Genomic DNA, 26,452 nt, shown 5'->3' with positions numbered 1-26,452 from the left:
GATGAATGCTATTAGTTACAGGGAAATCAATGCGTCTCTTCTTACTTTTCATGATAATAATTTCCTCTTGGCTCTTTTTCTTACTCCCATACTATGTCGTATTATAATCGTAATTATAATCCATAATCCACCAAAACAAACCTGTGTAAATGTTGTTTTGTTTCCTTAGTACGTGCTAACTCTATTGATACATGAGGGGAGTTATTGAGCAAAGAAAACCTAGTGTTGTGGCAATCTGCAGTGAGTGTGAGCAGTTAGTCTCTCCGCCCCCCCCAGCAAAGTGCATGCGATGCTAGGCGCGCAGCGGTGGGTCTACGTCTCCTCCTACGTCTCAGTTCCTTGACCTTTGTCTACAAGCAAGCATGTAATCAACAAATGAAGAATAAAGTTTGCAATAATAAATAATAATAAATAAATGGCTCTGAACATTTTCCAATACATATCTTTATTTCAATGTCATAATTAGGAGACACTGACACTGCCAGGGAATGTAGTCTAACCCACCTCATCAACAGTACCATGTCTTTCAGAGCTGCTAGAGAGGAGTCGCAGGAAGGAGGAAGAAATGAGGAGCCTTCAGGTCACCATTTTACTTCTTCATCAATCCTTTCCGTCTGTTCATTAGCGCTTCAACTGAAACTCTACATTTCTGATATCCAGCTGGCCCTATTTTGCCAAAAAGAGACAGCTGTTATGAAGCTTATTTGTAGCACATCTCCTTCATATGCGTTACAAGGCGTACACACCCGTGGGGCTGGCAGACTGCCTGCAGCCAATTACTGCGGACCCGAGGCCTCAGACTTTAAAAGCTGCCGGAGGCCATGTGTCTGTCTTTTAGGACCAGGTCACCTAGTCTGGATTGAAGTGGCCCCCAGCGCCCCACCAGCACTTTACTCACCGTTTAAACCGCCAGCACACGCACACTAAAACGTGTGTTAAGCATTTGTGGGTCTGTGTTTGAGTCTGGTGTCCCATCTGTGGCTGCATGATGGCACCTGCCAGAGCTCCATGTCATTAATCCGCCCTCTCACACCCAGCCAAGCTTTCAATTATGAAGAGAGAGAGAGAGCGATGTAGAGAGGTAACAAAGACTGAAGGACTCTGAAGAGAAAAAAAGAGTCGTTGCAGGCAGGGAGGTAGAAGCAGCCCGCTGAGTGGGTTTGAGTGGCATATAAGAGGCATAGCATCACTCATGCATAGCGTGTGTGTGTGTGTGTAAAGCATTGCGTTGGTTCTTAACTGTCCCATGCATTTAAAGCCACATCCCTGTTTGTGTCTCTTTTCAGGACCGGGTATTGGATCTGGAGATGGTAAGGTTTTATTTGTCTTGTTGTGTGTGAATGCAGGTTTAGAAAACATGGAGGTGTGCAGATGTTAAATGAGAAGTGGGATTCCATGCTGCTCTGTAGGCAGGTTCACCTGAGGCTGACTCTGGCTTCTAAATGATGGCTGTAGTGGAGGCTCACGGCTCTGGTAGTCATCATAAGTCTTGCTGAAGGGGTTAAAAACAAGCTTTACTAACAGCAGCATTGACAACAGCGGCCGATCAGTCAGCTATTCCATGTTACCCCCAATAAGTTATATGAACCCAAGCTCTCCTTACCCCTTGGAAGATAAATAAATACTTCAACCTTTATTGATCTGTTGTGAGGAACAAGAGGTAATTCCTCGGAGCACTATCTGCTTACAACAGCTCCTCTCAAGCGTCAGTCAGCCGGTGGGGGGCTTGTTTTGGTGTTTCAAAGCTCCATCTGGATGGTAGTGGGGAGGCCATGAAACGTACGGTGGAAGGAGTGGAGTATCTGCTTAATCTTATTATAGATTGGTATACTCTCTGTAACAGAGTCCAACACTAGCTTTAGATTTGAGCTGGCGCTATGACACCGTGTCTGTACTACTAATCACCCCAACATGCATGATTTGATTACAGTGAAGGTATTGTACACGTTTATCCTCAGTGTATTACTATCAATCTGCAGTTAATTCATAGACCACTAAACAACCACACAACCAATAGTGCCTTGTTAAATACAGTGACCATACAAAGTAACACTCGGGTTTGTTGTGCATGTGTGAGTGCACATAACAGTGCTCATTATCAGCTGTGCACGCCCGCTCTATGGATAGCTCAGGCCATTATCCCTACGGATCCGGTTAAAGGCCACGGACAGATGATCCAGCTGTGGAGCCGTCATGGGCAATCATTGCCTCAACTGGGACTCACTCCTCATCTCGCTAAATGGGTTTCATTAATTATTGCTCCCTTTCATCCTTCCCTGGGGCTGGACTGAGAAGTAGTGAGGAAGCGCTGGAGACGATTGATGGGATTCTAATGGAGGCCCAGTGTTGACCTGCGGATCCATCTCCACATTGCTGCTTTCTAATGCTTTCTGCTTGCCCCCTTGAGTGGGAATTGTTTTGTTGAAAGTGTCGCTCTACAACCGTATTGAGAATCTCTTGAGGCGTGTTCTGTGGTTGGAGCACGATGCAGACACTGTATTGATTCTCCGTTAAAATGACTTAATATGAATGTCAGACCGTACCGCCAAGAAAAAGAATTCTACAATGACCTGCTTTTCTGTGTGTGCTTTCCAGAACACAAGAGTAGCCCTGGACCACCTGGATTCAATTCCAGACAAACAATGTTTGATGGAGAACTTCAAAGATTTGGAGGTGGGTCCAGTTAAAGCTTAGATTGCCTCTCTGTGTAGAAAAACGAGCACTGTGGCTGTGATTGGACTGGAAGAGGTGAAACAGCCTTGATTTGAAAGCACAGCTCCTCAGTCCAAATGTGCAGTGGGAGATTATCCAGAGGACTGGAGCACCAGAAGTTGAAGGAATGGTCGAAGGTGCTCAGCACAAAAGTCAGATCCTTTATTGGCTTCACCCAACTCTCAACAATCGTAGCAAACAACAACAACAACAACAACAACAGCAGCAGCAGCCATGCTGGCCGAGCTAATGGGGTTTATCTGAGGGGGAACCGGAGGGGGAGAAACGTGATCCTCTGCCCAGAAGACCTGACTCCACCTTTCCTTTACAGAGACCGTAGGGCTTAGATGCCACATTAGTGCATCTACATTTACATGGACCATTTAACTGATGCGTTCATCCAACTTACAATAAGTGCATTTAATCCAGAGGAAGCAGCCTGCTGGCCTCAGACGTCCTGTAGTGTCCAGCACCGTGGAGCTCCATTGACATTTGCTTTAGAACAGATGACAGCAGGTTCTGCCATTAGGTACCGGGATGACCTCCTTGAACCGATTGGCAATTTGAATCTAGCGCGCCCATGTGGGCATTCACCCGCCTCCGTTTATTGCACGTCCAGTGACTCCCTCCAGCTCGGGGGGGGTCATAGCAGCGCAGTGCAGGTGCAGTGGGGGCCAAATTGGCAGTTTGGACTGTGCCGTCAGTGTTGCTCTGGTGAGAGCGTGGAGTCTGGGTAAAAGACAGCTGTGTCCTTTGTGCGGTTGGTCACGGGGACACACAGCCTCCATCTTGTGCCAACAGGAGTCCCAGCGGCAGAGGGAGGTGGTGGAGCAGCGCTACGCCCAATACAAAGAGATCGTCTGGGACCTCCAACACCAGCTGGACGAGTCCAAACGCAGAATCCAGGAGTACAGGGTACCACTAACACACACACACACACAGCAGTGCACTGTGGAACAATGAGCTTTATAATCCCCCCTTTCAGAGGCCCCTCTCCCTAACAACTACCCACACCTTTTCTATTTCCATCACTAATTGCAGTGCTTTGTTCAAAACGCAGCCGTTCGGATCAGGGTAGCCTGGCTTTTGAGTCATTTAGGAGTCTAGCTCGCCCACACCACAGCTGACGTGTGCAAAGCATCTCATTTGCAACCTGTGTGCATAAATGAATGATCCCACATGCTGTTAAAACATCGTGGATGGACGCAGTGGGACCAGCTCAAATCCGTCACTGGGAACAGCTGATCAGACGTTTGCAGTCACTTGGTTGATGGTTTTTATCCGATTTGCCAAATGACTCGACTCATCGAGTCTTGAGTGATAAGTGGCCATCGCATTAGCATAACAGCTGCTGTTTAAGGAAAACGGATGGATGGGATGTCTCTACAAAAGACATCAACACAGAGCTTCTAGCCTCTGGATGGAAGCCGGTGTGTGGAGCCCTACGGCGTTTGTCCTTTGATGTCATTGATGTATAAACCCCAGATTAGCTGATTGTGTAAGATGTTTCAAACTTGTCATGACAACAGGGACTTGGCAGGCCTTGGGGAAGAATCGTTGTTTTGGTGTTTGCATCCGTCCTCTCGGTGCTACTCACAGGCCTGTAGGCTGTCAGCTGAGTGTCCCCCTGTCTTCTGTCTCCCAGGACGAGAAGCTGGACGCCACCACCTGGAGCCTGAGACTGGCCGCTCTTTCCTCCTCCGTTAAAGGCCCCGGCCCACCGTGTGAGTACGGATCAACCCCCCCGTGCTCCACATCTTTGAGTGGCTTAGTATTAGTATTAACAGTATTTGTGAAGTGGTCGATCATTCTGAAGCTTGAAGAAGATAGATTTGGTCCTGCGGCTCTTTTTCATCAGAGCTCACGCCGTGTGTCTGCCAGTAGCTCTCTGCTTCATCACCTGTGGTGCTCTCCTAAGCTGCTTCCACATATTTGGCTCAGTGTGAGAAGAGTTTCTGTGGCTTTGTGTACCTCCAAGTATGCTGGCCAAAATAAATCTGTGCCTACTTAATTAACATTGGTGTTAATATACAATGCAATTCTGAATGAAGGACTACTTTGCCAGTGACCAGAATGGTTCAGGGTAATGGACTGGATCTGTTAACAGGGGGGACACTGGAACCAAGGCACAGGGAAGATAACTGCTTTTTCCCACCTCTGACCCAGCTCCTCACAGGCGGCTGACCAGTTCAGACTTGGATGACAAACCCCTCACAGATTGACCTCTAGTGGGTGGAACCCAAAGCTCCTTCTGCTCATCCAGAACAAAGAAACAACCAGAGTGAACCTCAGCTCTAATCCTCCTCTACCTCAAGCCGTCACTGACCAGCAGCTCTCTGGAACGCTGATGGAGGAGATAGGACTTTGGACCCTGTAAGGCAGGAAATACTGAGAAGTGATTTGATCTATTTGAAAGCCAATTGAAACCAAAGTAGTTTTACAGTTTCATTTCTTGCCATAGTTATATTTGAACTATGTTAAACTACTACTACTGAATACTTGTTAGTGTATTATCATGCCAATGTGCTGAAATGTTGACCACTCAGAACCGACACTGGTGCCTTTTTAACGAAATGTAGTCTGTTCTTTTTTACTGACATCATGAAAATGAATATGTGTTACTTTTAATGTATTGACCGATTTGCTTCATGACTTTATATTTTTTGTTTCATGCAGTATATATTTGTAAAAGAAGGAGAAGATGCACTGTGAATAAAATCCCAAGGCAGCCAAATGTCTGCTTTTCTTGGCAGCGCACACTTGATGTCTCCTTCGTTTCTGAGCTAGCCCCCCCCCCCCCCCCCCCCCCCGGTGGTTCTCCTGCTTTGCAGCATTCACACGGTGGGGGAAGTCTTCTCCTGAAGCGCTGCTCCTCTTCAAGGACGTAAGCACCTGCAGTACCTCAGTGTTCCCATAGGTGTCCAAAGCAAAGCGTGACCCTTCACTCCAGGCCGCAAAGCGTGGGCAGCAGAAGAAGCTCCATTAACAGCAGGAGAAGAAGAAGACCCCTGGCAAGTGGGTTATGAAAGTTGGAAACACTTGATTTGGAGTGAAAGGATGAAAAATTGGAAGTGAAATGAAGACGTGGAGATCTCAAAGCCCCAACAAAACTCTGATGACCGATTTCAAAACGGCAAAATTCGCCGGAAAGCATCAAGTTTGCAGGTGGGTCAAAGTGCCAGGATGTGACTCGGCCTGCCCACTGTCCATAAACTGTTAATAGTTCATATATTTGTCTTTTCCTCCTCACAAACTCTCCTAGCCATCTTTCCTTGACCCACACAGGTCAGGGGTTAGTGCTCAGGAATAGGCGTAAGCAGGTCATTTTTCTGGACTGTTTGAATCCTCCTCTCACGTGCTCTCTGCCTCGCTCCACCCTAACCCTCCGCTCTAGGTCAGATGGAGCAGACGGCCTGAAGACCCAGCTGGGGACTGACTGCAGGTTGTAGTGGCAGCCTCGGTTCTTCACTAGTTATGAGAACATGTGATCAGGCCCCATTAAGGAGCTCTCTGAACTTGTTCGATGGTCCTCCTGTGTACGTCATTTTCCTGCTGGCTGAGCTCCTCATTGCTTCATCTGGATTCTCACTGGATCCGATCACTGTGGAGCTTGGACAGGAGGCCCGTCTCCCTGAGTGCTGCAAACAGCACACGCAATCACAGTCGTGGACATCACTCACAGATGGAGACGTGCAGCAGAAGTGTGCACCTGACTGCACAGGGGCAGCACAGCGGGGTATTGGTGTGCAGCCCCTGCTCTCTGCTCTTATTCACTCCCGTAGTGTTGCTCTAATGTCAGTCCAATCAACAAGTCCTTACAATCGGCTCTAATTCACAAATCGATGCACCCAATGTTTAAATGGGGCGCGCGTGTGCGCTGCCAGACCTGGTCCCTAGATGGCGCTGTGTCCGCTACACGAGGACGCAGCAAGAGCTGAAGATTACAGAGCAGAGAAAAACGTATTCATATCGCTAACTGAAAGCTGCTGATTAAAGCAACAATAAGAGGTGTGTCACAAAAGAGAATAAAGTTCACACATCAAGGTTCGGGGGGTTTTACAGACTTACGAATTTTGGGCTATACAAAAAATGAATTGAATGCAACAACCATGACCTGTGTGTGTGTGTGTGTGTGTGTGTGTGTGTGTGTGTGTGTGTGTGTGTGTGTGTGTGTGTGTGTGTGTGTGTGTGTGTGTGTGTGTGTGTGTGTGTGTGTGTGTGTGTGTGTGTGTGTGTGTGTGTGTGTGTGTGTGTGTGTGTGTGTGTGTGTGTGTGTGTGTGTTGGTATTTCCGGATTATGAGGACATTTCACCTGTTTACACACTTACTCTATGAGGACATACCGGATGTGTGAGGACAAAGGCCATGTCCTCACAAGTCAAGCACTGCAGCCGCGCTTATCAAGCCGTAAATGACCACCTCCCGCTTTTTCTCGGCATGTCTCCATAACTCGGTTTTACCCGATTTCTAGTGTATGACAGTGTGTGCTCACAGTGTGTTATATCCGACACTACTTTTTTTTTTTCTACTGCGGAGTGTATCAGTGTATCGTCAGTCGATTGGCTACTGCCTAGGGCAGACTCTGATCAATGATTGGCTCTACTTGACGTCAATCAGGCAGACTCTGATCAGTGATTGGCTCTACTTGACGTCAATCAGGGTGATTCTGATCAGTGATTGGCTGTTGAGCCCTCGGCCAAGTTCTCAACTCACAATGAAGAAACAATGGCGGCGATCGTCACTACTCCGCATGAGGGCAGAGTCACCTCTATCAACTCAATTTAACTAAACTGGTAAGTGAATATTTTAACGATGCATTAAATAAACCGTGTCTACAGTGAAAGCTGTAGGTATTTCGGTTGCTATGTCTAACTAACTTGTCTATGTTGTAACGAGCCGTGGATCCGGGTCCAGTTGTGCTAACGTTAGCTAACGTAGCTAACGTAGCTAACGTTAGCTAACGTTAGTTGCTATCAAGCTTTAAGGTGCTTGATTTAACAGATTTAAATTTAACTCAAATGGCGTTTTATTTTTGATAATTAAACGTTTGCCTCTGAAGAGCGAGGGTCGCTAAATCAGCCCCGCCTGAGCACACCCCCCGCAACCTACCCCCACCCGAGCTGGGGCTGCTGCTCAGACCCTTGAAGATCTGCATGTTGAGTGGGCTAATTCTCACATTTTACTATGTTAAATGAAGGTTTTATTTCTACCAGACCGTAGTGATTGCTGGAGTGTATTAGAAAAACCAAGGCAGAAGGCAAAAAAGTGTTTTTGATTTATTAAAGTTAACTTAGCTAGGCTTAGTTTGGTGAAAGAGAGAAACTCAGAAGGTGTAAGTTGTATGAATCTGTTTAATATGGAAATATATTAATGTTAAGCACCTTAAAGGCTACTGCTTCTAATGGTGATCTACTGGAACTCCTTGCATCTGTGTATATTTAGAACTTCATTATCAGAAGTTAGTACTTCCAGTTAAATAATATTTCATTTTCACAAGCTAATTTTCTCTGGTTTGTACAGCAGGATGCAGTACTGTTACTTTAATGTAAGACTGAGGACAAACAAGTGATCCATTTATGAATAGCGCGTGATCTGTGCAGAAGTAATTTTAAAGGGGTAACATTAAGACCAATTGACCTATAAAATCCATCTCTTATGGATATATAAGTTTTGGGCATCCTGCTGCTCCTTCATCAATGCACTATATTCTGTGACCTTAGCAATTATCCAACTTAATGTAATTGTCATAGCTATTCTCACTATCTATATATACTGATTTGTTTATTACTTAATAGTCTATGTTTTCTGAAAACTACTGCAGCAAACATGATGGAGAGAAGGAGGAGAGACTCCTGAACAGGATGCCGTGGACCACATCATTTTGGGCAGAGATAAATCTTTTCTACAAGAAAATATTTAATCCCACAAAATGTAATTTTTATCTGGGCTATTTGTCTTTCAGCATAGACTCTTCGAAAGAGGATGGAACACTGGACGACTGGCAAATGATGACCACATAAACCCCAACTGCAGAGTAAAAGAAAATACTGTCAGAGGAAGGCCACACTTGTGCCTGTTTGCTGTGAAAGAGATATTTCCAGACGAGGAGATAACGTACAACTATGGGGATTATTGTTGGCCATGGCCCTCAATGGTGAGTTTATGTTCCCTTTTATTCCCCAATATGTGTTTTTAGAAGTTAACCAGTCCTTGAAGTCCCAGTAAAACTGAAGTGCAGTGATTTTAGCTTTTGTATTTAGCTGCTCTAAGAGCAAAAGATGGGTTTGGGCACATTTTGCGTCAACCAGCTGCATTTTGTCAATCATATGAGTTAGAAAGTATTCTTCTTTCACACACAAGACGTTACATGTGGCTCATTGGGAGAATACTGTAGGACATGACTGTCTGACATTGACCTCAAGTGTGGAGAAGTATAAAGTTAAACAGAAGCTGATTACATGTTTTTAGAATACTCGTATACGGACATATGCGCACACGTGTTTTAGCGAAGTCGCCCTGTGGGGGAACTTTTTTTTATTCCACACTTTTTCAAGGGGTGGGGGGATTTTTCTCAGTTTGTTATTGTGATCGACGGTTAAAATGTTAAAAAACGTCATAACTGCAAAACCTCAGACATGAAACAAGTCTTCCTCAAACCGCTACAGAAGTTATATGACAACAGTGCATCTTCTCTGTACATTCTCAGGCACCTTGCAAAGAACTGTCCAATCCTGAGCCCAAGCAAGTGGTTCCAGTCTTGGCAGAAAAAGAAATGGTAAGTTTATCTTTGTAAGTTGCGTACTGGTTTTTGTGGATTAGGGTGGGGGGACATATTGGCCTACTTCCTACTAATGACATGTTTTTAGAATAGTCGTCAAAGGAAAGTTCTGTCTTGTCAAGGTGTCTTGTGAGGACAGCAGGTAAATTGTCAAACCTGACTAATCATTTTCCATCGTGTTTTCATCAGTAGTGGCACTTTTGTGTCAGACGATGAGCACAGCATACACCTGCTCTGTGAGGACACCTGCTCTGTGAGGACAAGTTGGTTTTATATTAGCTTAGTGTTTCCCCTAGGTTTACAACTTCAAGGGGGGAGGGGGTGGTCGAGCAGATGGTTAACGGTACGGCTGACCGGGAGTGGGGGGGTGGCGCTGACCGCCTAGTGCAGGGGTGTCAAACTCATTTCAGGTTCTGGCAAGATACTGCCGACTTCGACCGAACGCGGGCCACTGACGATGTGCGAACGGCTGACAGGGGGAGCTTGCGGGCCGACCGACGGTTCGCTGACGGTGGGACGTACGCACTGCACTGGACGGGCGCGAGTTCAACATATGTAACCTAGACAAATAACATCGACAGTTCAATATGATTAAATCTATTGTTTAAATACACGTATTCTGTCACATGCTGGTGGAGATGCGAACACGTTTACGCTGCGTCTCCTTAAACTGTCTCTGCTCTGCTCACTGAAGCAAAACAATCTGTGAACAATAAATATCAGAGCCAAGAGCAGCGAGTGTAGTCAACTACTGCTGCTAACACATCCCGTCAGACCAGGATTATTTATTTATATCCGTTAATGAACTTTTCTCCTCTTGTTACCCTGGTAACCGCTGTCATTACAGACGGTTGCGTCGATTCTTACTGCAAAAATCTACGTACTTCCGGTTTAGCGGCTACGCTTCGTATTTTCATTTTACGGGAAAAACCACAGAATTAACCGAGTAAAAAGTTGTCAGTTGGTCTTGGGATAGGTGAAAGTTGACACAAGTGGTATGTAATACAGACTGTGAGGCGCACTTTCGCAGGACTGCGAATGCGCAACAACACACAGAGTGCATTGTGGGATTTGTAGTATTATGGTGATGCGTGCCTATATCGGGGGGCCAGCTCCAATAGTAAATAGATTTGATCATGCGGGCCAAAGATAATTCATTCACAGGCCGGATGTGGCCCAGCGGGCCTTGAGTTTGACACATGTGGCCTAGTGGTACGGCTGACGGGTCGGTGACGGCACGGCTGTCACCCAGTTGTATGTAGGGGAAAGAAATCCACACTTTTTCAGGGGTGCGGGGGTTTTTCTCAGTTTGTTGTGACAACGGTTAAGGGTCTCTGTGCGCATTGGGGCGGAACGCCGCCTTGAGCGACGCCAAGCGCAAAGGACAGTTGTAAACGCGACGATGTACAGAACTTCATAACTGCAAAACCTCAGACATGAAACGAGTCTTCCCCAAACCGCTACAGAAGTTATATGACAACAGTGTGCATCTTCTCTGTACATTCTCAGGCACCCTGCAAAGAACTGTCCAATCCTGAGCCCAAGCAAGTGGTTCCAGCCTTGGGAGAAAAAGAAATGGTGAGTTTATCTTTGTAAATTGCGTACTGGTTTTTGTGGAGTAGGGTGGGGGAAGGCCTACCTGACATATCGGCCTACTTCCGGGGATTGCTCAGTGGCTATTGGTTCTCATGGCTATTAATTGTATTATAGCTACTGCACTTTTCTGTTTTTCTTCATTCCTTGTCTTACTATATTTACATTTGTGGATCCTCAGTGCCACCATGAATTCACAAGTGCATCTATCTTGGCTTTGTATTGTTGTCAAGACTGCTCAGGACCAGTATCAAGTCTAAAATGGCTTGGTTGGACATGTAAATGTCAGTATCAGTTTCACATAAACACACGTTTTCTTTTTTGCTTAATTGAAATTTGAGCTAAACCATCACCATTTCACAAACACTCACATGCCTTTCCTGGAGTTACCTTCATATTTGTTACCATCTACAGTACAAAGTGATTTAACGTTTAAAACTAAGATAAATGTATACTACCTTTAAATTTTTCTCATTGCAGTGTGCTTTTAGTATGTTCAAGGTCATGGGATGGGGTGAGTGTGCTCATCAAACATGCTTTTCTTTAGATGAATTGGAACCGGAAACGATTGGAGAGGAAGATCCAGACGACAATGACGATGATGGAGATGGTGAAAAGTCTCATCCTGTCCTTGGATTAAGAGGTATGTAATGAATATGTCGTCTTATAGTATCCATTAGTAGTACAGCATATAAGATTGGACTCTGGACCATACACTGTAGCTCCCTTTTGTTACTCTTATTAACACAATCTGACTTTATCACGCTGCTCTTCTTAAAGTCTGAAACCAGGCAATCAATTGCCAGTTAAATGGACCAATCAATAAGCTTAATCTGGTCACCTGAGAACTCCTGAGGGGAAATTTGTGTGTAACCGTAGGTAAGGTTACATAGTAAACATAATATAAAAGTATTCCCTATGGAATGAAATATGCAAAACACGAAAAGAGAGAAGAACATATTAAATAAAGAAAAAATGCACATAATACAATTATATACAGAGTATATGTGTGTGTGTATATAGTATATTTAGTGAAATAGGATTCGAATAGAAGTATATACAGTGAAATACAGGCTCCAGTTCAGATACCTTGTTTATTCTATATTCTGTAAATCAGGGGTGCCCAATAGGTTCGATCGCGATTGATCAGTGTGAGTCATCAAGTAAGGTAATGACAGAGAATGTGTGGAATGCTTGACGGTTCCCTCACTTCTGACCGAGGTGTTTTTATTTATTTATATCAATTCGTAAACAACATGCAGCGCTGTTGTTCCTTTTGGTTACCGCTACTACTCGTTCACCCGATTACTACTCTGCTGTAAATTCAGGTTAAATACATCTGTACAGGTTAATAAAGCTTTACTTATTTTCTCTAGGAAAGACAATTCACCTGGAAACCAGAGGTGAGGTCACCAGCTCCAAAGGTAGGACTCATCCCTTACTACTTGTCCCTCAGGGTCGCAGTTACAAAAGTGCAGTATCGGCCCTGCCGCACAACATTTAATCAGATTTAATTTATTTTATTATTTTTTGAGGGTTTGCAAAAAAAAAATACCAAGTAACTGTTGAATGTAGCACTACAGCGATACGGTTTCTACTTAAGCGGACACCAAAAAAAACTCTTCGTAAATGCATTTACTGTAGTGTTTAGGAAAATTTGAAATAGAAGAATGAAAAAGCCACATTGTTCACCACAATTTTTGCCTCTTAATGATAAGTTAGAGCCAGTGTGGTAAAATCTAATGTTTTGGTTGGGCTGAATCTTTCCACATGTCTTGCCATTTTTATGAACAGCTCCGGCTTCACACAAAAATCGCAACATAAAGCTTTGTCCAACTAATGTATTTCCAAAACGCATTTTCTCTGCTGTTTTTTCAAAATGCCGATATACATGACAATCTTACCTATGTATAATTGTCTTTATAATAATATGAACGAGGAAAATGTGTTATATGTAGATGAAGATATGTAAATAAGTCATAGAGAAAAATGGAAGTGTCTGCGGTGATGAAACACTCCAAGGCCCACATTTTGAAGGGACACTTGGCCAAAAAATGGAGTGAGAGCAGTGCTAGAGACTTTGTAAGGAACAGGGGACGCATGTCCACAAAGGGAAATTTAGTTTGAGAGAATATGTCCAAGAAACCTCTTTAAAGCACCTGTTACAGTACAACTTTTGAGAAAAATGTACAGTTCCATTTTCAGTAAAATGTACTGCAATTGTGACTGCGTCTTTTGAAGCAGTATAGTTTACTGCACTTGTTACTGTGTCTTTTGACGCAATACTTAAGCAGATATATATATATATTGCCAATATTTAATGTTTGATAATGGTATACATTACAATAAATGTATTTTCACATAAAAGCCGTCTAATTTTGTGGTGGGGAGGGGCCCTGATAAACACACGTATTTGTATATAGCCATCCATCCCCAGGATGGTCCTCATAACCAAGGGTCTGGTCATGTTGATGTATGTGTACTGGTAATGTCCTGTTAAACCAGGATGGTCCTCATAACCAAGGGTCTGGTCGGTGTATGTGTACTGGTAATGTCCTGTTAAACCAGGATGGTCCTCATAACGAAAGGTCTGGTCATGTCGGTGTATGTGTACTGGTAATGTCCTGTTAAACCAGGATGGTCTTCATAACCAAGGGTCTGGTCATGTCGGTGTATGTGTACTGGTAACGTCCTGTTAAACCACGATGGTCCTCATAACCAAGGGTCTGGTCATGTCGGTGTATGTGTACTGGTAACGTCCTGTTAAACCACGATGGTCCTCATAACCAAGGGTCTGGTCATGTTGGTGTATGTGTACTGGTAACGTCCTGTTAAACCACGATGGTCCTCATAACCAAGGGTCTGGTCACGTTTGTGTATGTGTACCGGTAATGTCCTCATAAATAAGGGTGGTCTTTATAAGTCGCCATCATGATAGAATCCGCCCCCATCCCGCCCCGTCCCCACAGTCCTGTAGAATGTCAAGTCTTAAGATCTCCTGACTCTTTCACCAGAAATTAATTCTGAACAGTAGGCTTTGTTTCCTACATCATGAGGACCATTTTGATAGTTCTTAGCACTCTCTGGGACAAAGGGAAAGGTGTGTCCCCATAAACCATGGTTTGAGCAAGTACGGGGAAAATGTCCTGACAAACCACCTTTGCCCGTATGTGTGTGTGTGTGTGTGTGTGTGTGTGTGTGTGTGTGTGTGTGAGCTTTGATGTGGCTTGAGCATGACCAATCTGTCCACACACACACACACTTCTATTTGAGGTTTGCTAACGCTGAGTTTAGGTCAGCGGCTCATATTTGACCTGTCAGGACTGATCACGCTCACAGCTGCTGCTGTGGGAGCACTGGGCATCTCTCCTGAGTCTTTACTGGGACAAGAAGCAGCTTTGGACTAACGCCTCTGTGGGAGCCACACAACAGGTGACGCAGACCCAGCCACTGTTTATTTGAACAGAAAAAACGGGCCATAAAGCGTCCGTGTGGAATTAACCAGCTCATTAGCTGAAGTCAAATTTGATGACGGGTCAACTGTCAGCCTTTAAATGCGGCTCCCCAGTTGTTGTTCCAGAGCGAAAGCAGCCAACTACACACTCAAATCCATTTGCAAACGCCATTAGCAAATGTAAATTGGTTCTTCTATCAATTTGAAAATGAATTATCCAGCCGACATCAGCACCATTGGTGCAATCTACTCCTACTAATTTAACTAAAAGGAAAAGTAGTTGTTACGCATACAATCCAATCAATAAACTTTGTCAGCCAACAACTGTGTGAGCAAATGGTGTGTGAATATTAAATGGGGGGCTGTCCTACACGGGCACCCCGCTGGTGTAAATCTGAAAGTGACTAATGGCTGGGAAAACAGCAGTTTGAGGCTCAAGTTGTTGTTTTGGGGACTTGTGTTTATTATGATCACACTGTTAATCGCTTATGTGGGGAAGTATTTGGCTAAACTACAATGCTCGTTTATATTTCACGTTTCTTTCGGGGATGATTTATGCTGCAATTACGTCGCCTTGTTTTCTCCGTCTCTCGAGGATTTTCTGTGTAATTTGCCTCCGTCTGCTTTGATGCAGCCACTGCGTTTCTTCCTTTGAAAAGAAATCTGCCAGTCACATTTCTGCATTTGCACCCGCGATCGTAGTGCGTCGTTCCTGATGAACAATAAATCCGCTGTGACATTTGAGATATGCAGGCCGAGAGGTCGTCCCCGGCCACAGGCTCATTCTACTAAAGACCAGATAAATATTGAGTGCTTTCACCAAAGGGCAGTGAGCCCACGAAGGAAAAGATCCTCAAATTGATCTCAATTGAACTTTATGACACGTTTTACCATCTTGAAATATTTTAGGGAAATAATTGCTGAGAAAACGGCCTATAAGACCGAGAGTAAAAATAAAACACAGTGTGAAAGTGATGCAAATCAGAGTAACGTCTCTCTGCTACACAGATCACATTAAATGCTGCGTTTCACCGAGCCTGATAAGCACCAACCTGAAGTAAATGAAAAGTTGACAGGCTCACCAGCTGTTATCTCTAAATGAAATAGGCCTGAGACGATGAACTGAGATCTCAGAAAAATCAGGAATCAGCTAACTTCAAATGATGGAAAATAGTTTACAATGCAATACGCAGCATCATACACATATCATTTTTAGTTGTATTATCTGTGTCCCTTTATCTACGCTGTGGGGTGCATGCTGGTTATTTCCACTGCAACAGAACCAAATCCCTTTTGTTGTCTCCAGATGTGAAGAGAAGGCCAAATGTCAGTTGGAAAACCTCCCAAATGTTCAGACACTTTCCCAGGAGGAAGCCAGCGAGCGGCACGTGTAGCGGCTGGCACTGAGACCGTAATGGTGATTAATGGCCCTCCCTTCATTGACACCACCCCGGCTTTGCAAGAGAAACGCAGGCGGCACGCGTGCTCTCATCCGTCAAGTCAAAGTATACAGAGCTCACATGCCTTATAGTTCGGGCTCAAATCCACATAAAAAAGGGACAAGTTTAAAGGCATAACCTGCTCTCTACCATGTTCACAAGCTGCAGCAGTGGGTTTAACAGGTATGGTGCACAAGCTCACTGATGTAACACTCGCACTGATCTAATTCCCACACACAGCAGAATGGGTGTTGGCTCAGAATGGGCCCCCAGGGCGGTGATCCCTGCCTCCTGCGGCGGGATGAAGGAGTTCACGTATACTCACATCAACGGGCCGCAGCGAGTTAATGACCAGCTCCAAAGGCCCATTTGGACAAAATATGGCCATTGTAAAGCGGAGCGGGGGGGGGGGAGCAGGTGCTGCAGCCATTGACTGGCTCATAACATGCTAGTGAACAATCTCATTTGGCTGTGCACTCGCAGAAAGGCTCCAAAAGCAGATCCCTTCCTCTGACCCTCTGATAACGTCTGTGAGAATCTGCATAACCATCTACGGGTAAACGATCCGGACTTCATTTGAATGGAAATGATGGCACTGTTTTGATATGAAGGGAAATCATTGAAGCAACAGAAACTGGACGGGGATGGTAGATAATCTTCAGTATCTCCTCACTGCGCCTCCTTCCACCTTCACGCCATAACATGGAGGATTGAGACACAGCCAGCAGCGGTCCGACATCCAAAAAGTTTGGGAACAACATTTTTTATTTGTGGGAATTGTTTGGAGTCACAGGAGCATTAGACACGAATAATTAACTGTTCGAAAAAAGCCAAGTAACAACACAAAAAACCAAAGTGAACATACACACTGACTGATTTGACCTGAAAATGAGAACACATAACTTCAGCAATAAATAATGACATAAAAAAACGAAATATTGCTGGAAGAGAATGTCATAAAAATGAGACATGAAATGAAGCTACTCAATAAACAGAGAAAACAAATGCAAGAAGACGAGTTGAGCGTACAAGAACGTTTTTAAAAAAAGGAGGAAAGGGAACAAAAAAACACCCACTAAATCAGTAAGGTGCCACAATAACTCTCATAAGCCGTCTTTATTCCTTCTTAAAATGTCCAATAAAAAATAAATAACATCATGGTATTCATTTCAGAATAAGGAGGAAACCCGACTACGGGATCTGAGGGAGTTGTTTTCTAATTGATTGACAGCTTCTGGTGAAATATTCATGCGACTGGAGAGGAACATTATCCAGAGAGACTAGACGTCTAATCTAACAACATTTGCTCTCTGTCTAAACAAATGTTCCTGTGCACATCATTTTTTATCCCCCGGCGTTCCAAAGGATTATAAATCACTTCTTTGTCGTGTTGCTCAAGCGGTAAAATCAAATCAAATGGTCCGTCTATACAAGAGGATGACTTTTTTAAAAAATCAACAGAAACTTTCATTTTCTGTACAATATTGACCTGCAAAGCACAACGGCTATGATGTAATAAAATATGTAAACATATTTGCTGTTTTTGACACAGTTGTCTGTGACAACAGATAGAATCTCACTTGTTCACACTAGAGTAAGTCTTTAGTCCAGACCTTTTTTAAGATTGCGACAGTTAAAATCTCAGCTGGACACACGTTATGATAATGCGTATGGAACCCCTCAGGAGGAGGATGGACACAAACGAAGCGTTTGGATATTTTCAATTGAGCGACGTAACAATGCCCCGGCGGGTCCCCTCTTCCACGCCAGGACGCCATCTGGGATTTGCTCGCCGCGCACGCCAGCTCGCGGCGACCCTTAACCGCGTCCTCACCCTCAGCCAATCATCCTCCCAAAGGAAGGACCTCCATCCCATAAAGGAATAAATAACTTACCAAATGAATACATACATGAACAAACAAAGGACAGCTGTAAGTACCCATTTGTACTTTGCCTCCATGAAAGCTACATTTAATGAAACTGTTAGCGATGCCAATCATGTTTTGACTTCCAACTTTCCCGACAATCATGTTTTCTTGAGGTCCCTCACTGCACCACGTCACATACACTCACACGCATGCTCAGGATGGCCCAAACGACAGTGATCCTATTTTACAGGTTTACAATGGACAGGGTTGTTGGAACTCGAAGGATCACGCTCATCTTGACAGTCACTGGGGGACGTGTGGATGTTCGAGGGATGTTTTTCCTTCAAAGGATCCACGCTGAGTCCCGGTAGGAGGTTGTACTGCATTGTCTCTCTGTAATGCTTACAATAGTAAGTGTGCTTCCATAAGCCAAAGTTCTTCCTGCAAATGTTTCAGTGAATTCTCAAGAGATTTGATCCTTTTTAAATCACAGTTGCCAATATGGTACTGTCAAAACGTTTAGAACCGTGTTCCAAACACACGTGTTGGGAAATGACTTCTATACATAATATTCCTTGTCCTTGTCTTTCGGTCTCTTGGTACCGGCGCTGCCTTTGGCGCCGCCGCTGGGCGCCTTCTCCTTCAACACGGCGCCATTGGTTTGCGCCGAGTTGCTGATGTAGTTGCGCGTCTCGTCCACCTGGTAGGACCCCTCGTCCCTGTTCCTGTACTTGTACATGGCGTAGAGGAGGATGAGGATGCAGAGGGCGGCGGCTGAGACGATACCCACCACCATGCCTGTGGTGCTGCTGGATTCCCGGATCACCTCCGAGGCCCCCGGGGGCACCCGCCTCACCACGCCGGGCACAGTGGGCAAGGGGGCGGGCACCGTGCGCAGCATGGGCGAGGTGATGAAGGGGCCGCGCGGCTTGGTGCCGTCCAGATCGAATGTGGTGGGCAGGGGCAGCAGGACTATGTCCGGCTGCGGGGGCTTTACCTCGCGGTTGTTCATTTTCCCGGCGGGCAGCTTGGGCGGCTTGTCCGAGGGGACCGCCGGCGTGCCCCGGGGGTCAGGCAAAGGCGAGGAGGGTGTAGTCCTACCTGCCTCAGAGGCTTTGCTAGGCCTCAAGTCCTTGGCCTCCCACTTGGGTGCGAGGGCTTTGTAGCCGCCTTCATAGGCCGATGTGGTCAAGATCTTATCTGTTACCAGGGAGAAGGTGGTGTAAAAATCTTCATCGTCAGTCGGGGGCAGGCTTGGGTCCAAAGCTTCGCCAGAGCCAAACCCCGAAATCACCATGCCATCATCATCATCATCATCACCACCATCATCACAATCATCGCCGCCTCGGTCCGAAAAGCAAGGTACCCCCGCCTCAGTGGCCATGGCCAAGGATTCTTTGGTGGTCTCGATAATGGTGAGGACGGGGCGGAGGGTTGGGGGGAGGGGGATGAAGGGAGAACGGGTGGATACAGAGGGGATGTCTATGGGGTCCTCCACTAGCACGGGGATCACTAGCTCCCCTCCTGGAAAGTCAAAGAGAGACACAGACAGCAGTCAGAGGGCGGACCAGAAGCAGCCAATCAGTGCAAAGAACGTATAAAGCAAAGCTCAACGAAGGCAGGAGAAGAACTGAAAAAACAAGAAAAGAAAGAACGCAAAATACTGCACCAGTGCAAAAGCAATAGAACACAACCAAACAAGACCCAAACTGAAAGGAAAACAACAGCCAAATATAAAGTCTACGTTGCATCAAAAGGCTTCGAGGGATGCACAGTGAAGTAGTGACTCCTACATGCATCCTGCGTGGTGTCACCATCTACAGCGCAGCACCAACCCCTCATGGACAGCAGATGTTCTATTCATTCGATTTACTGAACACATTTCTCCTCACAAATGACTAGTTCAGGCTTTTAAGAGGCTAGTTTCATTTTTCTTCAAGCCCAAAAGTTTGTTAAAAAAACTGAGCACAAAAAGCTGCATTCGGTGGATGAAAAGAAGCAGGGGGTAAATGAATTGAATTCAAATTCAAGTCCAAGCCAGTGGGCGCGATAATAATGTAACTAAGTCGGCAATGAGGAACTGTCTGTGTGGTGTTTCATAAGCTGAGGGGGGTGCTTTTTAACGCTGTTCACCTACTAACTGCCAACATAACATAGCGTGGAGCCTCTTAAAAACCTGAGCGGCCCTTGTTCTACCCGAGGGTCACGCACTGATGTGCTCACGTGTCATAAGCCCTGTAGGGGACAGCATCAGGGGGCCCCCCCTCTTTGCCCCGGCCTCTCGCCTTTTGAGCCCTACAGTTACCACGATGGCACAAAGTCCCTGGGCAGTTCAATCACACCTGAATGTTTGCTCCTTTTTAGGGTCCATCATGGGGACCTGTCTTCTTCAGTCCACTTACTGCATTCCTAACCACGGTCCGAGGGAGCCACCTTTTCTCCCGGGCTTCTCTTACAGTTTTTACGTCGGAAATGAAACTAAAGGGCAACCAGAAATCAATATTTGAACCTGTGGAGAAAATAGGTTTCTCTCACAGCGTGATTGACACGCCGTTTGACTGCATGGGAACAGATGATACAGAAGACTTAGCTCCCTCCCTGCTCACATGGACTCCCTCTGATGAACCTGATCGAGCCTGGGACTCAAACATTCAGGTGCCTTTTGAAGCTGCCTATCCTCTTGCCAAAGTGGCTTGTTTGTACAAGTGCAAAAGCACACAAACAGGGCACTATAAAGAGATGCAATCCTTTTGGAACAACAAAAAAAGAACACAACAGAAAAGAAGGAAACCAAAATAATAATGAATGCATTGCAAAGAGTTCAGAGTTAGGGCAAACATCGAAAAATAGACATTCACAAAGTAAAGCCACTGATAGCTATTCAGAGGAGGGATTAGTAACAAGTAAGTAGAGAAGGAAAAGAAAAAACAGCTCGTACAAACCATAAAAGCCTACAAAAAGAAACAGTTTCCAACTTACATCAACAAATTGCCCGCATGATTTTGGCAGGAAGAAACAAAATGTACAAAAGAAAGTTGTGTAAGAATGCCTCTGGACAAGTTAGGTTAGTTTCTTTTTTAGCAGTTTCTGATTAATTAGTAAATATTTCTCTATTTAGACAGGATGGTACAGAGAGGCAAGAACACATACATCCACACATCATGACATGAAAAATAAGCTCAATATAACTTTTTGTGTTTTATTTTTGTATGAAAACAAAGTGTATATCTATAACTCTTGCTTTGATAGATTAGTGTCTCCATAAATATCTACAGCCTGACTAAAGGACTCTTCTTTTTCTTTCTTTTTTTTACTTCATTAATGAACAAATGGACGACTGTACATTTCTTAGAATCTCTACGTATCGGGTCTGGGAGGAGGGGGTGTGACACGGGGTGGGACCTATGAACATACTAGGAAGGAAATGACATAGATGGGGGTGAACGTGTACATCAGTTGCCATGTCCATGTAAAGGCGGCACGAAGCGGTCGGGCGGCATTAGAGCTTTTGGCTGTAAGGAAGGGATGGGGATATACAAACAATGAGCATATACATGCCCATCTACAGAAGAGAACAGCACTCTCAACACTGACAGTTTTACAAACCCTAAGCTGCAACTTCTTTTGCCATGCACAAGATCAATCGACTCGTTGGTTAATTCAATCCAAATTTCAATCAGAGATAGCCATCGGATAGCAGGAACATATTAGAGATCAGCACAGAAACAGTTTGGAGCACTTTTCAAAGACTACTTTGGAGGGGCCTTCTCTCTTTTCTCTATGAGGACGTGAATTTGAAATGCTGCGAATTTAGACAGCCAATCGGAAAAAACCCTCCTGTTTGTTAAGTCCTCGTTGGTTCATAGAGAAAAGAGGAAGCTTCGTTCTAATTAGGGAAGAAATCATCAAAACATTGGCAATAGTGATCCTTAGCAAATTAACAGTTAAAATTTGAACATTTTCAGAATAGAAACAGATAGATACACATATATGTGTTTGAACATATATGTACAAAGGGACAAAAATAATTCAAACAGAGTAGCAAGCAAGAAAGGAAGGCATTACATTTCTCACACTATCAAAGATGAACAACCAGAAAGCACACACTGAGGCAGACAAAGAGGAAGGGGACACTTTATAGGCAAAGTGGCCCCACCTCCATCTAACTAATAATAACGCCTTTATTATTAGTTACTACTACGTTTCTCTTGTTAGTATCTTAAAACACGGGACAGAGCGTGCAATCTGGGTGAACGTCAGAGAAAGAGAGCTCAATCAGACATGGTTTTGTTTTGGATTTGAGTTCCATGATAAGAAGTTGGGTTAATGCATGCTTAAGTAAGTTGCATTTAGGGAGAGTAATATACAATAACAATACAGCAAGCCATGGGACAGGAAGGGGGAGGGGCTTAAGGGGTCAGAGGTCAGTTTAACGTCACTGCCACCACGGGCTGTGGGCTATTTTCTCAGGCAAAGGAGCCATTCATCAGCAGTGGACCTGGGTGATATATGGCCAACATTACGTGACGTTTAGGCCCAGCGAGACTGCTAATGAATCAAGAGGGGAAGTGGAGAGATAACTAATGAGCTCCGGGTAAAGGATAACACAGCGTTACCAAGGAGTTCCACAAGAGGGCTCGGGGGGCGTCTGTCTTTGTGCCATCAGTTCGTCCTTAAAGTGCGAACACTGTTGGTGCGGCGTTTCATAAAGCAGCAGAGGGAGGGGCTTGCTGACCCCCGCTGACCCACACACGGTGGGAAAATACCACCTGAAGTCGACAAAAACATCTCAAAAACCCGACGGGCACTTGAGCGTGATTTTAGAAATACGCCGTCCGTCACACTGTGTGCGATCAACAATGGCGTCCTCCATGTGGACCTCTTGCTCCGTGGCACAGCGCTGGGGGCTGCTGGGGGCTGCTGGGGGCTGCTGATGGCGTTGCTCTCACAGTATTCCCAGATGGGATTTGGTTCCAAGCCTCCCTGGCTACCAAATCTCTATCTAAGTCTTTTCTGTTTATTTAAGCAAAGTAAAATTAGGGCTTCAGACGAATTAGAGTTTATTAACAAGTTGTTTACCTGGTTGGATTTTCATCAAACAAAAAAAATCGATCCAATCTTTTTAAATCATGAAATTAAGGTTTCCACCAACTCTGCTTTTCATCATTGGTGATAAAAAAAAAGAAGTGGCTTATGCCTGCGCCGGCTTTTGAAGAGGAATTAAGCAAATGTAGTGATTTCTAAACGAGTGATTGACCACTTCAGCAGGTTGGATGCCAGAGATGCAGAAGTCTCAGAGCAGCACTTTCTTTTCTCTCCCCCCCCCCCCCCCCCCCTCTCCTTCACGTCTCCCTCCTGATGCCCGTGTCCATGCAGCGTTTGCTGAGGCTTCCGAGCGGAGATGATCCCAACGGTGTGTCGGGGATTGGACGATTCCAAGCTGAAAGCACCAGCTACACATGAACTGAATCACTGGGATTTCAAAGCTGAAAATTGTGGGCGAGTCAGTGGTTTGGGGCCCTGAAATGTCATTGTGTCTGTGCACATTGTGCCCGGACACCTGCTGCAGCAGATTCCTTCACTTCTACCCATGGCGGGTAGAGACCTGCTCCCTGCAGAGCCAGCAAAACAGGCATTCTCAGTGTGAGGGACACACACAAAGGGACACGCCAGGGATTATGCTGGTGCCCTCTGCTACGACGGAGCTTTCTACACACGTGTAGCTGAAGAAGTTGAGCAGTGATAATATGAATTCGATGTATTAACTGTCTCCGGCCCGAGGACGGGCCTCCTGAAGTCCCACCACATGGCAGGTAGTTCTTAATCTGTCATCACGGGGATGGATGCAGCCTGGCGTATTAAATTGGCATCTCCAGCAGGCGTGGCAACCCGCCCCTGTCAGCCGCTCAATTTGCTTTACAGCTGTTAGGCTGTAACCTCCCCACTAGGTGGACATATGTCAGCCGAATAACCTTTTAACTGATCTGAGGCCTGTGTTGGAGTGACAGCCAGCCGATTGGGTTTGACAGAAGCCATGACTGACGGCACAAAGAAGGCCGGTCATCCGTCCCTATTATACTTGATTCTGTATCCCTACATCACCACAATCAATCATTGATTCATTCGATCCCACGTCCCCCACCAAGGCCAACGATGAGGAGAGAAAAAGGTGCACGCTGGACCAATTAGGGCCCTCTTCTTTCTTTGAAAAATCCTTTTGACCTTCGCAGAGGGCAACAGTGGCCATGTTTGCAGTGATGTGTGCTTGTAGGATGTTTTCTGTTGTGTTGTTTGTTCAAACAGAAGGGAACAACATAATCTAATCTAAGTGTCGACATTCTTTTAGTGCAGCACGAAGTAAGCGGAGGCTGCGCTGAGGGAGTCCAAAGCGTCGGCTATCTACAGGTGAACAGACGTCTTTGGTCACCTTTGACAATGAGGAAAATGGCCCCAAAGCCTCAGATGCTTTAGGATACATTAACCAGCAGCAAGTGTGTCGTTTCCTAAGCATGAGTGGGGCCAAGGGGTCCCCAACCAAAGTCTCAGTCCACATTGCAGTGATCGTAATCTGGTCTCTGAGATATGATGTCGTAGCCACTGAATGTACGCATCATTATTAATCATCATAAACGATTAGCATTTGTGGATTAATGAAAATAATATGCATCAATTAATCAATCAATTGATGACATATTAATCACAAAAATTGCTCCGATAATACGGTAATAATCAACTGCCACTCTGTTAATCACTGTGAAATGAAATGATTAACTGAAATGGTGTTTGCTGTTCTCTCAACTGAGCTTTATTTATTAATATCAGCGATCATGGTGTGTTCCAGCACGTAGTGACATCTAGTGATGTCGACACATTCAGGTCCTTATATGAGAGGATTGTCCAGACGCCCTATTTGCCCTCTTGTGGAACTCGCGTGGGACTAAAGGGGGGATGGGGGGGGGGGGGGTTAACAGTTTTATTAGACAAAACAACCACGAGACGACCAGCAGACTGAGACAAGCGGACGGAGCACTGCCAGAGACGCACAGTCACATGACGCCTCCGAGGGCTACGGCGGCGGACCGGACCCCCCCCCGTAGCCCCGGGACACACACTGACGTGTATTAGAAGCCAGCTGGGGTTAGCCTGAGACTTATGGGTGGAGTGGGAGCAGTACACAAAATGGATGCCTATCATATCCATGCAGAAGCGGGGGAGGGGGTTATCAGTGCGTCTGCGGTACAGTCCAGTACAGTGTGCATGCCACAAATGCCTTCTACTTGGAGCAACAGATAGAATAGAAAAACAGATATACTTTGTGGCAATAAAAGTCCTTTTATGCCATCTGCATTCAAAAGAGACATGTATATGCAGAAAGGCTAAAAGAAGGAAGGTGGGTGGGTGGGTGGGGGTGAAGGGTGGGGTAAGGAGCGGGAGGGGAGGGGAGGGGGTCAACGCTCGGGAGGGGAGACGGGGAGTCATTCTTTCACACACAACTTTCTTGAGACAGAATGGGGTTGCCTGCACAAGCCAACAAAAGGATGATGGCAAGAGGAGGATTTTGTTGCCGTTCATTTCCCTACGTTGTATCGAAAATGGGGGGGAGGATGCTCCTCTGGGCGTCACATGGCGTAAAATATAAACACAAACTTGATGAGGAGGAGGAGGAGGAGGACTTTGTATTTTCCAACCACCAAAAGTTCATGCGGCACAAGATGAGGCAAGAACGGGAGGGTTGGCTTTATGATCGCTTGGAGGATGGGCGACGGATGATGAGGAGGAGACCAAAGAAAAAAACAACCACAACAAAAAGGAGAAAAGAAACCCCACCCCAATCGACCCGCCCCGGCCCCTAAGTAAAGGCAAAGCAAAAACAAAAAGCTCAAAAGTAAGGCATCGCAACGGCATGGTCCAAATCGATACAGGAGAGAGATGTACATATGGGCATCGCAGGAGAAAATGCAACAGAAAACACAGCAATATCATGTCATGCAGCTGTTCATACGAGTAGAAGCAGAGCGAGGAATGAGGACATGAATTTCTGTGTGGACATGGTGAAATGTACATCATGTATGAGTGTGTGTGGCTACATATGTTGCCACTATGTGAGGAGAGGGTACCATGTTCTCTTCAGTAGAAACTGCTCAAACTGCGCTTCCACGTTGACAATATTTGGGTTTCGATGGTTAAAAAGGAATGAAAAATAGCAAAATGTGTCCATTTAATATCAATAATCTCTGAACAAAGAGAGGGACTCATGCTTATTAGATACTGTACCGACATTGAGAGAAAACTACTTTCTCTTTATAATAAAAGTCATAAGAGCCAGGACCGAGATGTAGCTAAATTTGAAGGAAGCAAACGCTAGAACAGCACGATAAGACTTCAAAGAAAATGATTGGAGGAAATCGTTATCCACTAAAGTCAACGGAAAGACCTCATTTCCCAGAAAATAAATAAATAAATCAGTTTTTCGAGCAGAGATAACAAAGGGAAGGGGGTTCAATGAAGGCCCTTTATAAGCAGTAAAAGTGAGCCACATTAGGCGGATTGATGAGAGTCGATAACACTCTCCTGCTGCACTGCGTACTATTAGGATTCACCTGTGATT

General features: G+C 45.2%; 2 protein-coding genes across 19 annotated transcripts in view; one reads left to right on the top strand and one right to left on the bottom strand.

Moving 5' to 3' along the window:
• LOC119195067 (centrosomal protein of 128 kDa) overlaps positions 1-5,477 on the top strand; it is a 30,979-nt gene extending 25,502 nt beyond the window's left edge. Inside the window, exons 20-25 of one of the 3 annotated variants that reach the window (XM_037449670.2) lie at positions 531-580; positions 1,287-1,310; positions 2,596-2,673; positions 3,514-3,627; positions 4,358-4,436; positions 4,879-5,477. In XM_037449670.2, coding sequence (XP_037305567.2) covers positions 531-580; positions 1,287-1,310; positions 2,596-2,673; positions 3,514-3,627; positions 4,358-4,436; positions 4,879-4,934 — 401 coding nt within the window. In that variant the 3' untranslated portion in view covers positions 4,935-5,477. The remainder of the gene's footprint in view (positions 1-530; positions 581-1,286; positions 1,311-2,595; positions 2,674-3,513; positions 3,628-4,357; positions 4,437-4,878) is intronic. The other 2 variants (XM_037449671.2, XM_037449672.2) reach the window with 2 other exon arrangements.
• An 11,246-nt stretch (positions 5,478-16,723) lies between these two features.
• The window catches only part of LOC119195130 (neurexin-3b), a 219,594-nt gene continuing 209,865 nt past the window's right edge, over positions 16,724-26,452 (bottom strand). For 10 of the 16 annotated variants that reach the window (XM_037449811.2, XM_037449815.2, XM_037449814.2 and 7 more), the window contains one exon: positions 16,724-19,368. In XM_037449811.2, coding sequence (XP_037305708.2) covers positions 18,404-19,368 — 965 coding nt within the window. In that variant the 3' untranslated portion in view covers positions 16,724-18,403. Of the gene's footprint in view, positions 19,369-20,823; positions 21,357-26,452 lie in introns of all 16 variants that reach the window. The other 6 variants (XR_005114197.2, XR_009942809.1, XR_009942810.1 and 3 more) reach the window with 2 other exon arrangements.

This window comes from Pungitius pungitius, chromosome 20 (assembly GCF_949316345.1).
Source record: "Pungitius pungitius chromosome 20, fPunPun2.1, whole genome shotgun sequence".
NCBI lineage: Eukaryota > Metazoa > Chordata > Actinopteri > Perciformes > Gasterosteidae > Pungitius > Pungitius pungitius.
The sequence above is the reverse complement of the archived record's forward strand: the minus strand, read 5'-3'. Positions and strand labels throughout refer to the sequence as shown.